General features: G+C 42.4%; 1 protein-coding gene across 1 annotated transcript in view; it reads right to left on the bottom strand.

The window, feature by feature from the left end:
* Positions 1–19: 19 nt before the first annotated feature.
* The window catches only part of WDR26 (WD repeat domain 26), a 42,990-nt gene continuing 27,370 nt past the window's right edge, over positions 20–15,639 (bottom strand). The window contains exons 8-15 of the mRNA XM_069955519.1: positions 15,076–15,214; positions 11,560–11,700; positions 9,904–10,023; positions 9,556–9,701; positions 7,975–8,053; positions 6,843–6,972; positions 6,569–6,754; positions 20–5,532 (exon numbers count right to left, since the gene is read on the bottom strand). Coding sequence (XP_069811620.1) covers positions 5,507–5,532; positions 6,569–6,754; positions 6,843–6,972; positions 7,975–8,053; positions 9,556–9,701; positions 9,904–10,023; positions 11,560–11,700; positions 15,076–15,214 — 967 coding nt within the window. The 3' untranslated portion in view covers positions 20–5,506. The remainder of the gene's footprint in view (positions 5,533–6,568; positions 6,755–6,842; positions 6,973–7,974; positions 8,054–9,555; positions 9,702–9,903; positions 10,024–11,559; positions 11,701–15,075; positions 15,215–15,639) is intronic.

Genomic DNA, 15,639 nt, shown 5'->3' with positions numbered 1-15,639 from the left:
GGTGTAAAGATGACTTCACTCCAGTTATTCGTTCTGTTTATTGACTTGAAAGAAAGTAATACAAAGTATTTCTGTAGAGTGCGGTGCACCGACATCAAGGAGGGGAAAGGAACAATTAAAAAAAAAAAAAAAAGTGACCCAAAGAGGGGGGATATATATAAATAATAAAATCCTACACATAGAAATAAACTGGTGTTCCCTAAAGAATTAGTAAAACAGTGAAAATAAATATTGGAGACTGAAGTTTTATACTTTAATGTGGTAAATAATACAAAGTAACTTAAACGGCGTAATATAGAACAAAAAAATAAAATAGTAAGAGCATTCTTTTGAAACATTTAATATCAGTCCATAGCAAATAGTCATTACATACCAAAAAGCTCTAAGTGTTAACTAGATCCACCACAACTCCAGACAAATCTCCACAACTTTAAAATCTGAGATCAATGAAACGTTTATTCGTCTTGATCCCTGCAGCTTGGTTCGTAATGCTTTATGGTCTTTTTTCTCTAACCTTTTCCCCCTAAAACCTTTTGTCATTTTTATCAACTTTTAATTTTTTTTTTTATTTCTGAAGATGCCATTTTCTGCATCTGACCTTAATACTAAAACATATGAAATTTTTAGAATATTTAATCAGGACCCAGAAGGGTGGAAAAGGAACAAAAAAAAAAAAAAATGAAAAAGGAAAAAAATAAAAAAAGTGGTGTTGTATGTAAATTCTAGGCTTATAAAAATATAGTGGAGCCGTGAAACGCGGCGGCACAGAAGGTGCCGGAAGCTGTAGTTGGTTCCTTTTTTAAATTTTTTTTGTCATTATTTTTATTTTTTTTCTTATTGCACAGAAATCTTACTGACTGGCAGGTCAGTTCATCCACATTACTTGGGATGTTGAGGAAAGAGAGAGACTCGTATTTGGCAAGTTGTAATGGCGGCTTTGTGCCCAGCAAAGGACAAGAAAAATTAAAAGGAGAGTGAATTCCATCCAGGGAATCCTGATGTTAAGGGGGCCCAAAAAAAATTATTAAAAACCCTCACAATGGGTAGGACCAAAATTTTTGGATTCAGGTTATAACCTGATTTTGTTTTTTTGTGGCAAGAACCAGACAGGATCTTCTTGCTTTCATTAGCCCCAATCCTGTTTTTAGCACAAAATATTGTGTTCTCACACAGGCCATAACCACAGATACAGGGGAAAATCTCATTTTGCTTTTGGCCATGACTGGAAGTCACCACATTGCATGGAATTATATAAGCAGGGTTGCATCACAATGCAATAAATCCATGTTAAGACAGGTTTCTGATAACAACTAGATTATAGTCACCAACACTTTTGGGTCACAGCTCAACCCTCTTTACTGACCTTACATATGTCTTTATTGATCACATGACCAAAATTGTTGTGTAGACCAAACCAAAAGGGTAATAATTCATCACAGATAAATCTAATGCAAACTCCATATCTGCCATGCAGATTTCCTGCAGCTTTCACCCCTCTTCAGCAGCAGCAAGTCAATGAAAATTCTGCCTCTGATGGTGAGTTCACACTACAGAACCCGAGCGGAGAATTTGACGGATTCCATAGCTCGTACCTGTTCACGGCTGCGCACCTCTCCGCCCATGCCACAGACACCATTTTATGCACGGGCACATAGCGGAATCGGGCCACCCATAAAATGGTGTCTATGGAGTTAGCGGAAAGGCGTGCGGCCGTGAACGGGTACGGAATTTGTCGGTAATTCTCCACTCAGGTATTGTAGTGTGAACCCATCCTCACTCAGGAGCTACTACTCCCAAATCAACATGGATTTCACCTTCTTCCATATAAGTTTTCTGTGGATTATGATGCAGAGTATATGAAATGTGAATCAAAAGATAAATTTTGGTGATAAAACCCCATTATCTTATAGGTTTTACCTAATTTCCACATAGGGCTCAGTATTGTTATATAATCACTTATAACCTCCAAGGATATAGGATTCCCCCCTTCCTTATTTTCTCATGTAAACCATATGGGGAGTACTTCCAGCATCCACTTCCTTCTATAACATTGACCTATAGTGCAACCTAGAGGGGACAATTGTAAATAGTCCTTAGATAAAGATGGAGCATGTTCAATGTATGATCATTAAAAGGCGTTATATGAAATTAAGCACAAGAAATTAAGTCAAACAGCACCCCTCTTGTACAGGGGCTGGGTCTGGTATTGCCACATTAGTCTGAATAGGGCAATAATAAGCATGACACAAGAGTGGTGCTGTTTCTTGGGATGATAGTACATTGGATACATAGATAAAAACCAAACACTTTAGGGCAAAATGCTGTGGACAGACAGTCACTTATCTTCCATGGCATAAAGCAACATAGGATGCCCTGCAAAGCCTAAGGGTATAGTCTCCAAAGAAAAGGACGGGAGATGCCTGCGATATTGCATAGATTAGATATGTGTAACAAATGCATTGTCAGTATCCACATCCCCAAATATCTGGAACTACACAGCAGAAGACAATCCTCGGTATAAGGTCTTCCAAACCTCAGATTTGTTCCCCACCTTTAATATGTTGTATGGTTGCACATAACACATGTTCACATAAAACTTGCAAGGTCGGCACTGAAACCTGAATCCATAAAGATTGATGTTCATGTGGAATTAGCTGTTGACATAAGGGAGTTGGGTTCAGGGGGAAGAGGGAACCTGTGGCAAAACTACAATTTTATTATGCCTGATGAGAACAGCGGGGGGGGGGGGGAATAGGTTCCTTCTTCCCTAGCTTAGATCTATCCTCTGTACTTCAAGCTTTTATCTTATTGTAGTAACAATTTTTGGGGCTGCACAGAATGAGCAATACATGGACGATTGGCATCAGTGTAACCTTCCCTCCTTCCATAATCATCACCATTGTTAGGGTTATAATATGTAGCTGCTGATCTCTCCCCTATTATAATTATTATTTAAGGAGATAAATAGAATATATACATATCTATCTCTATCTCACCCCTTGTTTCCTATAACCTCAGGCCAGTCAACCCAATATCGCCATTTGTCAAACTACAATGAATGGGTATAAGCCACAGATTCCTATTAAGCTGGAAGACCTGGACACTGCCAAATAAATCAGAACCCTAACAGCCATGAACTAGCGGCTTAGGATCCATATAGTTCACTCATACACTGGCAGAATGGCTGCTTATACAATGGAGGTGAAGGCGATCGCTGCTATATAAAGCCATGGCCTAAGCAGCTTTCATTGTACAGTCTTGAAAATGTAGCATCAAAGTATCCACGGAGAAAGAAGAGGGAAAAGGAAAAAAAAAAAAAAAAAAAAAAAAAAAAAAATCAGGTATGACAGTTTACGGTCTCCTAGGATTACATACAATGGATCCAGATCAGCTGAGGCCTCACAGTATCATACCTGATTTTTTTCCAGAATAAAAGCAGAACTACTTTTTCAAGACCAAGTCAATTAATAGCAGATTTGGTTACTGTAGATTCACTCACTGCCAGTGCTACAAGGATGGGACTCCTCACTGAGTGTAAACTATGCCTGCCTCCTGACTGCTTTCTTAGGATAGATCATGCTCGATGAAGGATTTATTATTGTACACCAGTCCACATGGCCGTACTACAGCTATATACCACTTTAAAATTGGTCAACGTTACACAGTGAATTTAGTAATTACACGATAGAAGTGCATGTGGTTGTGTTGCGGCACATAAGTCGCCATGACCTGACAGTTGTCAGAACCCCAACCAGGACAGATTTGTGGTCACAGTGAGTTGTGTGTTGCAAAGCAATGACATTCACTTTCATGTGAGGCTGCAATCTTTGGCCGGGCAGCCTGTGTCATGTCCAAATTCACCATGTAGCTATACAGGCTTAATATATACGCCTACAGGCTTAAAGGGTTTATCCAGGAAACATTACCAAAAAAAAAAAACACAGCACCACCCCTCTCCTCAGGTTGTGTGTGGTATTACAATTCACTTAAATGAAAACGAGTTGGAAAACCCCACACCCAACCTGACAGAACAGTTGCCGTTTCTGGAAAATCGAAAGCAGACTTTTTTTTTAACCCCTTTAAAAGGTATGCTTAGAGTTGTATTTTAGGAGCACCTTGCAATCCGCTGCTGTATAGCTATAGATCTAACAGTTGTCTGCTAGGGCCAGCAATCCTGGGAACCAACAGGAAGCATGCAAAACAATATAGCTCTGTATGCATTTATAGTTCACTTACATATAGGTACCAACCATAGAAGTAATGCTTAAGAGTAAACCTACATTCTGAGCAGATGGGGGGGGCCACCGCTCTTCAACTTTAATGTCTGCAAACCACCCCCCCTTTCCCCCAAATCTTTTTAGCACAAACTAAAAACACTGATGGAGCGCCCCCATGAGGCCTGCACCTCCTCTCTTACCTAGATTCAGTTATCAGCAGCAAAACAAATGGATGTCTATATAAAACATCTGGGGAAAGAAAATACCGCTCCCCTCCTCCCTTCCTATCCCCAACCATATAATTGTGCATTAAAGAAGGGGGTGAAGGGGCGGCTCTAAATCAATGCCCCCCCGTCTTCTCCGTGGAGACTCTTAATCAAGCTGGTTTTGTTAAACTTACACAAAATGAACTCTTTATAGTCCTATAAATAATTTATTTAAAAAAAATTGTGCTGTTAACCCATTACATGGGGGGAAAGGGGGTAAACACACGTTTTCTGCTCAATCCTGAAGAGGACAAAACCTTACAGATTTTGACAGTCGAATTCTTTTGTTATTGTTGAATAGGAGTTTTTTTTGTATATACTGTTTTGCAAACTTTGTTTCTGGAGGGTTTCAAAATAAAAAAAATAAAACAAAACAAAAAAAAAAACACAGAAGTAAGGCTACTATCCATGAACCAAGCTGGAAAGATCTCAAGCTAAATAAGGCGGAAAGAATCCATGAAACGAGAGGAGAAAATACTTTCCTATTAAATGGATACTCAGACTAAAGCGATCTATCAAGCCTTCTAAACTGTTAAATAATTTTTTTTTTCGTTTTTTTTTTCCAAACAAGCATTAAACTTCATTACACAGAAGAGCAACAAGGATGGTAGAGGCTGCCGGACAAAAAGGCAGAAGGGAAAAAGATACCGAGTTCAATGGACAGCTTGAATATAGCACAGTTCTTCACAACCGATGGGGGGTAACACGGTGTCCAATAACAATCTATACGACGTGCTTCATCGGAGCTGGGGACTATGAAGCAGGGTGGTAAATGATCGCCCCCCCACAGGGGGCGCCAGACTCGTAGGTTTTTTTTTTTTTTGTCGGTTTTTAAGTTTTTTTTTTTTTTTAAACTTCTCTTGAAAAGCGTCTGTCCCGCTATCAATCTTGTATTTTTTTTTGTTTGCACCAATCCCAAGCCATTTAAAAATACGACTAAATTTTAAGTTAGAGAAGTCGTCTTCAGCAAAAAGGGGGAAAAAAAATAAACGAAAAAGAAAAAAAAACAAAAATAATTCGCCATCAACTGTCCATGCTACTGCATTCCTCTAGAGCGGAAGGAGGGCGGCATTGAGGGAGAGGTGGTGGGGAGGAGGGGCGAAAAAACAGAAATGGAAAGTTACAATGCAACAATGGTTACAGGTTCATGAACAGTTCACTACAATCATCCAGTCATAAAGGAGTTGTCCAGAAACTAAAAAGCCTAATTACCCTGTCGCGCCCCCCCCCCCCCCCAAATGCTCAACTTCCACTGTGGTGTCAAGACCACTCAAAAGTCTGTCCCTTGCTTGAAATTGGCAGTATTAAAGGGGTGGTCCAGCGAAAACCTCTTTCACATCAACTTATATCAGAAAGTTATATAGATTTGTAATTTACTTTTATAAAAAAAATCTCACATCTTCCCATACTTATCAGCTGCTGTATGTCCTGCAGGAAATATTTTTTTTTTTTGTTTTTTTTTTTGTTTGACACAGTGCTCTCTGCTGCTAACTCTATCTGAGACAGGAACTGTCCAGAGCAGGAGAGGTTTTCTATGGGGATTCATAGAAAACCGAGACAGAGTTCCTGTCTCAGCCAGAGATGTCAGCAGAGAGCGCTGTGTCAGACTAAAAAGAAAACATTTCATGCAGGACATACAGCAGCTAATCAGGGAAGACTTGAGATTTTCTAATAGAAGTTAATTACAACTGTATAAAACTTTCTGATATCAGTTGATGTGGAAGAAAAGGGTTTTTGCTGGACCACCCCTTTAAAAAGGACAACTCCGTCCAAAACTATTTTTTAATATGTTATTACTTAGGGAAAGTTAGACAACTTTCTAATGTACATTAATTATGGCAAATGCACATATAGGGCTATTTCCAACAGTCCAACAGTCAAACCCCCAATAATCTGACACTTATGGCATATCCTGCAGGCAAACCATATCTGTCATGCCTGTGGCACTCCAGCTGTAGCACACTGGATAGACCCAGGAGTTGTAGATTTAGATTTGCAACAGCTGGAGAGCCACAAGCTTAAGATAACTGGTTTACAGCCACCCCCCTTCATGCTGGGATAGTGTTCAATATGCTACATAGGTACCTTCAAACTCCTGGTTTTCTATGTAAGGTGCTGGTCCCCATATTCTAACTGTGCCGTCATCAGAAGCGCTGGCCATCAGTGAGGGAATCTGTGGGTTCCAACTCACACAGTTTACGGTGCGTGTGTGGCCTGTCAGCTCTGCAATAGGCAACTCGCTGCGTTTGTGCCAGACGTATACCTTGTGATCTGTAGGAGCGAAAAGCAGCAGTGATCCTTATATTCCCTTCTACAGATGCAGTCAGACAGAAAGCAATCATATGGCTGGGAGTCTCACCTTCACTGCCGCTAGCGATGAAGTCTTCGTTGTGACCGCCGAAGCATGAGTGTATTGTGTAGAAGCCCTGCGTCACGCCTTGGTATTTTCTCACTAAAACTCTGTCTTGCAAATCCCATAAGTGAACACCCTGGAGTAAAAATGTATAAGAAATTTAAAAGAATTTTCCAGGATAAGAATATTGATGATCTCTCCTTATAACTAGTTGCCCCTGAATGTAAACATATGTTCACTTTCACTGACATAACATCTTGGAAATGGTGAGGAATTCAAATAGAAGATAAACTATACATACACTATAGCTATAATCCCAGACAAAACAGTGCAGCATGTTGCCCTGCCGTTTCCTGTAACATGCTGGAAATCATGCCAAAACCCCTGAAGAACATCACAATAGTCAATGTGGTCAGTCAGGCACCACGAATTTCCATTTTTTATTAAATCCAGCACCACCACCACATTATTTTCATTGTTCTGCTTCAATGATGGAGCAGAACAGAAATATTTGACACCAAAGTGAAATAGTTATTAAAGAGAAACACGCTACCGGCAGCCGCCACTAGAGGCCGCATAGACCTGCAGCCTACTGCCCACTCTACACAGAACTCAATACTGTAATCTGCAGGACATGCTGGCACTATTAGTTACCAGAAATACATACTATAAACTCCCTCTAGTGGTGGCCACAGGTAGCCGACAGTTACCACACCCACAAGTGATGTCCAATAGCTGCAAGATGCTACTGTGACATTGTGCAGCTATTGGACACTGTGTCCCGACGTTGTCTCACCCAAACGAGAAGATTGCAACTTACGACTCACCCACACTCTTCTTGTAAGGTATATTACTGAGACACACAGAGCATGGAAGTGGAGCACAACAGCCAAGACTCTTTCTACTCCCAGGATAAACCCTTTAAAGGGACTCTGTCAGCTGTATATGATGCTCAGAGCTCAAGTGTCAATGAGGTGGTGCCCAGCTGCAGCCTTCATACCCCCTCCCTCCCATACAATGTCACTATGGATCTGAGCATCCTATGAAGCGGACAGTAATAAGCACAAAAAAAAAATATATATCTGCAACTTTATTTCACGTTTATTATATGCAACGACAGCTGCAGTGAAGACATTACCTGAGTAGCTACGTTTAACAATGCTAGCCTTCCATTTTTTGATATTGTAAATGACATGATAGGATGGTCTTCTTGTACTCTAAAAGAAAAGAAGTAGTGGTTAGAGGGCACACTTCATCACAGACTAAATAAGACAGACATTCACACGTGTAGCAATAATGAGGTCAAATTTAATGCAGAGTAGTGCTGCACGATGCACCGAAATATCGATACTACTATCGATATTCAGGGCAAAAAAAAAAAAAAGGTTCGGTACCAGGATTTCCTGGTATCGATACTTTATATTAAGCTGCGCAATAGCGCAGCTTAACAAAGTATAGTGCAGAGAACTTGGCCGGCGGCTAGCTGAGCGCCGGCCATGTTCTGTGTGCTGCCCGCCCGGCTCACCAGCTCTTGCTCCGTGCTGCCCGGTCCCGGGTGTCGTCGTTCCCCTGGCTCACCAGCTTCTGCTGCCCGGTCTGTGAACAGGAGCGGGGCGCTGCAAAGTAGGTCAGAGTGGTTCAGCGTGCCACAATCCATGTGACACGGTCGGGGGTTAACTCACTACCAGCCGGCGGACCTCTCCTTTGCAACCCGCCGGGTCCGCCCGTGTAGGGTTGCATGCCGCTGTCACCATGGGGCGTTATTTATACTGGGCTGTGTTCCGATGTGACTCCCGGCCCCCGCACACAAGCCGCAGCCTCCTCACTACTTGCTTCTCGTCACTGTACATCGCCTGCTGTGTACGGAGTGGCTCGGCTGCTGCTGACACTTGACAGCGGCATCTACACAGTTAAACAGCGCTGTCAAAAGTGTCAGCAGCATCCGAGCCGCTCCGTACACAGCAGGTGATGTACAGTGACGAGAAGCAAGTAGTGAGGAGGCTGCGGCTTGTGTGCGGGGGCCGGGAGTCACAGTGGAAGGGGAAGGGATGGGGAGTGACGCCGGGACCGGGCAGCATGGAGCAGAAGAGACTGAGCCAGGATGTGAAGGTTCTGCTCCACTACAGCTATTACTATCCCCAACATACTATACTAGTGCTGTGGGTCAGCACTAGTATAGTATGTTGGGGGTAGTAGTTGTATAGCTGACACATAACACTAGTATAGTATGTTGGGGGTAGTAGTTGTATAGCTGTGTGTCAGCCATACAACTACTATCCCCAATATATCATACTGTGCATCTGCCATACTATTACTCCCAACATACTATACTAGTGTTATGTGTCAGCCATAGAGCAAATTCCCCTAACATACTATACTGTGCATCTGCCATACTATACTATTGCTATGTGTCAGCCATACAACAAATACCCCCAACATACTATACTGTGTCAGCCATACAACTACTACCCTGAACATACTATATGGTGTGTCAGCCATACAACTACTACCCCCAACATACTATGCTGTGAGTCAGCCATACTACTTCTACCCCCAACTACTATAATAAAAACAAAAAAGGGGGAAATATTGGCGTGACATCCCTAATGCAGAGTACTATGGCGCATCATAAGAGATTGCAGTGTAGAAGAGACACTGTACATGGATGTAGGAATAGGTATGCTCTGTAGGGAAAGAAAAAGAAAAATACGCCTCTTACATGTTTCTATCGGTAAGGTCCTCAAAGTTATAGCCCCGGATCCTCTGGTGAGTGTCTGATGCCAGAACAGTCTTGCCGTCACTTAGGCACCACAGACACTGCACCCTCACACCTTCCCAGGAGTCCAGCAGATTGCCATCTAGATCCTAGATAAAGTAAATATTCTTATGTTAAATTCCTTCAGATTCCATTAATTCCTTATGTTGTTGCAGGACTGTACAAGTAGTGTCTGTGGAGTGCCTGTCTGTGGTTGCCTGCTCATACTGGGAGTTGTAGTTTTGTGGATGGAAACTGGCAAATAAAACAGAAAATGTGTAAATTGTGTATTGGGATGGTTACGGCACGTACACACTGGTAGAACTGCCCACGTTGACCACCGGTTACAAATCTCTTGCCATCAGGATTCCAGGCCACGCTGGTTAGACTGTCTTCATGAGACTGACTCATTTTTGTCCTCAATTCCCCGGTCTGGAAGCAAAATAGAAGTAAAACATAAGAATCAAGGCGCAGGCTCGGGGCCTTTCTTACAGATCGCATTACCAGCAGAGTTCAGCGCAGGTCAGAGACTTACTATGCAGGAATAAGGAATGCAAACAAACAAAGCTAAACAGACAAGAAGCAAACAACCCCATATATAACAAAGGCACTTAAAGGGAAACTATCAGCAGGTTAGACAAATCTAACCAGCTGATATCTTCTTGTAGCACAGGGGTGCTGAGGATTAAGGTATCTCTCTTACCTTAGGTCCTCGGCGCAGTTCCCGTGCAATTTAAAGTTTAATCATGTGTCCAGTAAGGCTGTTTGGCGCACTGCTCCCAGAGCTCTGGCCTGCTTATCAGTGTAGCTGGCCCCGGCCCCCAGTGCTCTAAACTGCTTTACTGGACACAGGATTACAATTCAAACTGCAAAGGAAGTGCACCAAGGATGAAAGTAAGAGACATACTTTAATCCTCAGCACCTCTGTGCGCTACAGGGAGATATCAGCAGGTTAGATTCCTCTAACATGCTGAGTTTCCCTTTAAAAGAAAATAAAAATTAACAAAAGGATAGAAGTTTCCGACCCGCTATTATGTTCCCATAGTGTACGGGGCGCTGAGGATGAAGATAATTTTCTTACCCTAATCCTCAATGTCGTTTTTAATAAATCTTGACTATTTCATATGTAAATTACATTGTTTGGTGCATTGGGGCAAAGGCTTTTGCTCTCGGTGCACCTGCCCAGACCAATACAATAAATATTCATCTGATGCTCTGCAGTGGCATTACTGCAAAACGCTGCCTCTATATATTTATGAGGAGGGCCAGGCAGGTGCACAGACAACAGTAGCAATGTTGCATCTTAGCTTCAACTACTTGGGCAAAAACTTAACACAAGAATATCAGTACCTTAGTTTAAAAGCTAATGTAGCATAGCATTAAATATAGTGATAGGTAGGCATCCCCTGTAACTATCCAATAGTAAGCCCCCCAGTATGTGGTACTCCTCATGTAAGTAATCCCTCCTGGTAGTTAGCAACCCCCCTCCCTGGTAGGCATCCCAGTCATTGCCCCAAACTATGTTATTTACATACTGATTAAAGTCAAGATTTAGCAAAAATGACACTTAAGGTAAGGGTAAAAAAATAAAAATAAAATCTTCATCCTCAGCTTCCCGTGTTATGGAAACATACCAGCAGGTTAGAGACAAGGTTAGTAACTTCTATCCTGCTGTTAGTTTTTATTTAAAGTCTGAAAGTAATTTTATAGTTTACATACTGATATATTATATGTAAAAGCTAATAGTCTGTATATAAAATACTTCAAAGCTGCATTCACAGTTCTGCTGGTTAAAGAAAAGGGTCCTATAATGCAAAGGGTCAGTTAGCATTTCCTATATCGGATGACTACACAGCGCCTGCTGTAGCGTTAATGCTTAGCTCACCACAGCAAATAGAATAGTGAGCGCAGCTCTGGAGTATAATAAAGGTAAGTAAGGAGTGGACAACCATTGTGAGTGGATCCTACCTGTACATTCCACAGCCAGAGCTCAGAACAGTCATCTGGACCACAGGCTACAAGATAGTTGTCGTCTGGGCTCCAGGCTAGGTAGGAAACCCCATAAGCATGGCCTTCTAATGTCTTAAGTAGCTTTAGCTGGTGTGTGTCCTGAGGATGAAAAGGAAAGGGATTTAGTTACTAGTTTGGCAGGTGCACAATAGTGGGTTATGGTTTACTAGTCCCAAGTACATTAGACTAGTTTTCCATGCAGAACGTCATTTACATTAGGTCACGTCCAGCATTGATCATGTGACACAATCTGGCAACTGACCCAGATGAACAGAAAAATTAAGGCAAGGAACAAAACAAAAACATTAGTCATGAATGTAGGTGACTTAGCAATAAGTCATAAGAGACAGGAGGAGACAAAACAAGTATGGAGGAGCAGGATTATCTAGTCATGGCAGTGACAGGACATACAGCTTTCTGCTGTTATGGGATCACTCCTATAAGATTCCTGGGCACAATTAACATTCCTATCTGGTTACAGCTCTTCTGGGAAAGAACACTGACCTCTTTCTCAATGCTCCAATAACCAGCATCAAGCACCTTACACAACAGGACAACGTGTCAGCAACTTACTGCTTTAGGGCCCTATTACACAGGACGATTATCGGGCAAAAAATCGTAATATCATTCGTATCTTAACGATAATTGTTCTGTGTAATTGCAGGCAATGATTGAAAAATCGTTCGTGTGTTGATTTAGATCTGAACCTAAAATAATAGTTAATCGTTTAATTCCACATTCGTTCACTCAAGTTCCGCATTGGTTCACCAATTGTTCAGTGTAATTGCACATTGTTTTGCTGGGATCAGATGAAGTAAACGAACATAGTAACATGGTGATCGACTTCAAGTTAACGATAAACAATCTAGTTTGCGAACGTTTATCGTTAAAAATCGTTTTGTCTACTAGGATAATGGTGTGTTTACACAGCGACTTATTTGACAGATTTTTTAAGCCATAGCCAGGAATAGATTTGGAAAGAGGAGAAATCTACATCTTTCCTTTATAACCTGTTTCCTGTTTATAGCCTGTTCCTGGCTTTGGCTTCAAAAATCTGTTAGATAAATCTATGTGACAAGCCACCAGGGTTCTAATGCTCCTGAGGTGTCCCATACATTAAGGGGGGGGGGGTTATTAGCTGCAAATCATTAACACAATAGAAGTGAAAACCCCTATCCTTAAAAAGTATAAATAACTGGTTGGAATTCAACCACATTCCTTTAATTTTGCATCCTATTGGACAGTAGAATATGTGGAATTGAAGGAACAGAAAGTCATTTTTGACAGGAGAACTTGTCACCTTAGTCTATATCATTGTAATCCAAGAGTCCTATTTCACGGGCCGATGGGGGCCCAATCAACTCGTTTACTAGGCCTATTCCACGGCCCAATGATAGTTGAGCGAGGGCTGCACGGACATCGTTACCGATGTCCTTGCAGCCCTTGCACCATACATTACCTGGCAGGTTTTCTCCTCGGCTCAGTCTTCCTCCCTGGGTCCCGCGGCACAACATCAGCAGCTCCGGAGCGGGCTGACTGAGCTGTCAGACCGCTCAACCAAACACTTTCCGTGGCGGTCCTAGCCAGTGATTGGCTGAGCGGTTGACAGCTCAGTCAGGCCACTCCGGAGCGGCTGATGCTGTGCTGCGGGACCCAGGGAGGAAGACTGAGCCGAGGAGAAGTCCTGCCAGGTAATGTATAATGCTGCTTCTCAAATCGGTCGCTGCCGCGCACCGCTATTCCACCGTAGCGATGCGCGGTGGGGGACCGATGATTTTAGGTCTGGCCCTAAATAAACGATCAGCCGATGACACAATCGGCTGATCGTTTTCTCTATTCCACCGAGCGATAATCGGCCAAATCGGGCAGATTATCGCTCCCGAGGAATAGGCCCCTAAGAGTCGAGGACCTGGGGATCTGAGGTTTCTCTGATCCCCTCTGTTAGAGCACCCAAGCACCCGCTCCAGGATGCCACGTTACTCTACAGTGCTGTATTTTAATGGTCATGTAGAGTAAAACTCCTAATAGTGCGTTTACACAGAGACTTTTCGGACAGATTTTTGACGCCAAAGCCAGGAACAAACTATAAACAGAGAACAGGTCATATAGGAAAGACAGATGTCTCCTCCTTTCAAATCCATTCCTGGCTATGGCTTCCAAAATCTGTCAGATAAATCTCTGTGTAAATGCACCGTTAGGAACCGCTCTGGCCATTAAGGAGTTAATAGCCAACCTACTCAGACAGGCTAATATCCAAGGATTAAACAGTAAATGTGTCAGTGACACAAAGAGATATTCTCAGGGTGGCACAAATAGTCGTGAACGTGCAGACTGTCATTCACCAAGAACAGTACCTGATGAATAATACCAAGGCCTGTGAAACTACCGACTGCTGACAGAACCGGCCGCATACAGACATTAAAGGGGACATCCACTGATATTAATCCAATGTGTCATAGACAGAGATAAGAGGATCAGCAAGGTGAAATCTGACCTGTGACCTGCACCAATTATTAGAATAAAAGGCTCTACAGAGATCTGCACAATCCAAGTAACAATCCTCTGACATGGACGGCCCTGTGTCAGATTTCCAATAACAGAACATAAATCGGTCGTGACCTCAGACTTCCATGTATTCATGACATATCAGAAGGTTATACTCTCACCATTTTCCCTTTAATGTCACTGAGCAGCTTGAGACGGTGAGATCTTTGTTTTTTTTCACATAAGTGTTCAATGAATTAAAGTGGTAATATGGAAAGAAAGGCTCCTTTCTGTGATGCAAAAATATCAGACATGGATTCAGGATATACTGGTTTGAGGATGGTCAGAGGTGACAAGTTTTCTTAAAGTGTGTCTTTCTAGTACAAACGATTATAAGAAACTATGTAATAGGTTTTATTAGACGAAAGAGCTTCTATCAGTACTGACAAAGCTGTTTTCCAGCCTCCACCCTCAATTTTTTTTTCTGTTGCAGAGAACCAAAGTAAAGATGGGTTTGCTGAGTCAATTATATCCTATGGAGGGGGGGGGGAGGGGCTGAGTGAGCAGGAAGAGAAAAGAACCAGCCCATTCAGTTTGGAGACTGTCTGGCCAAAGAAAACACTGGATTTACACATCAGACTGCTCAGTACTGGTCTGGGAAATTGGTGAGGTAAGATTGCAGGAGGTTGTTCCATGCTGGCTCCTATACTGCAAACTGCACGGGCTGATTCTTTTCTCCCTTGGCCTCTATAAAGGTTATAATGGGCACAGCAAACCTGTCCTCACTTTGCTTCTCTGCAACAGATAAGTGAGGAGAGAGGCTGGAAAACAGTCTCGGTAGTGCAGAAGGAAGCTCTTGGTTTCATCCACTGCCACCTGGATAACAGGGCTGAGAGGGCCACAAGCCATCTAACATGCACTATTTACTTTTTCGTACAGTATATATGATTCATTTATAGTTTACAATAGCCAGATGGCCGCCATACTTACTGGATCGACCTGCCATATTATAACAGTTGTGTCTTTAGATCCTGTCGCTAGTTTAGTGCCATCATTGGAGAACTTACAGAACCAGACTTCATTGCAGTGCTCTGTAAGGACTTGCTGTGTGAAACATGGAAACTGTTTCCTAAAAGAGAATGAGAGCCATGAGAAGTAGAGCAATAATGGCCTAAATTAATATTGTGGTTAATTGTACATGTAGCCACGGTAATGATAACAATTATAATTATGACATGCCATGCCTTTTGAAAGCCACACCCAATTGGGTGGGCCAAACTGCAGAATTTTTGTGTTTGTTTTCCCCCCTTGTTTAAAGGGTACCTATCATTTGGAGCAGCTTGCAGGATATGCCGCAGAAATCCTGCTGGCGGACTATCCGTCTCCACTATGCAGGCCAAACAGACAGCCCACCAGAAGGATTTTTGCGGCATATCTTGCAAGACGACCGACATGACAGGTACCCTTGCACTAAAGTTGTGATACTTCCTCAAAAAATAGACTAAGTGTAAATAGCACCAGCCACCTCAACCCTACCCCCAGCAGCACCAACCA

This window comes from Dendropsophus ebraccatus, chromosome 15 (genome assembly GCF_027789765.1).
Source record: "Dendropsophus ebraccatus isolate aDenEbr1 chromosome 15, aDenEbr1.pat, whole genome shotgun sequence".
In the NCBI taxonomy this organism is placed as follows: domain Eukaryota; kingdom Metazoa; phylum Chordata; class Amphibia; order Anura; family Hylidae; genus Dendropsophus; species Dendropsophus ebraccatus.
The sequence above is the reverse complement of the archived record's forward strand: the minus strand, read 5'-3'. Positions and strand labels throughout refer to the sequence as shown.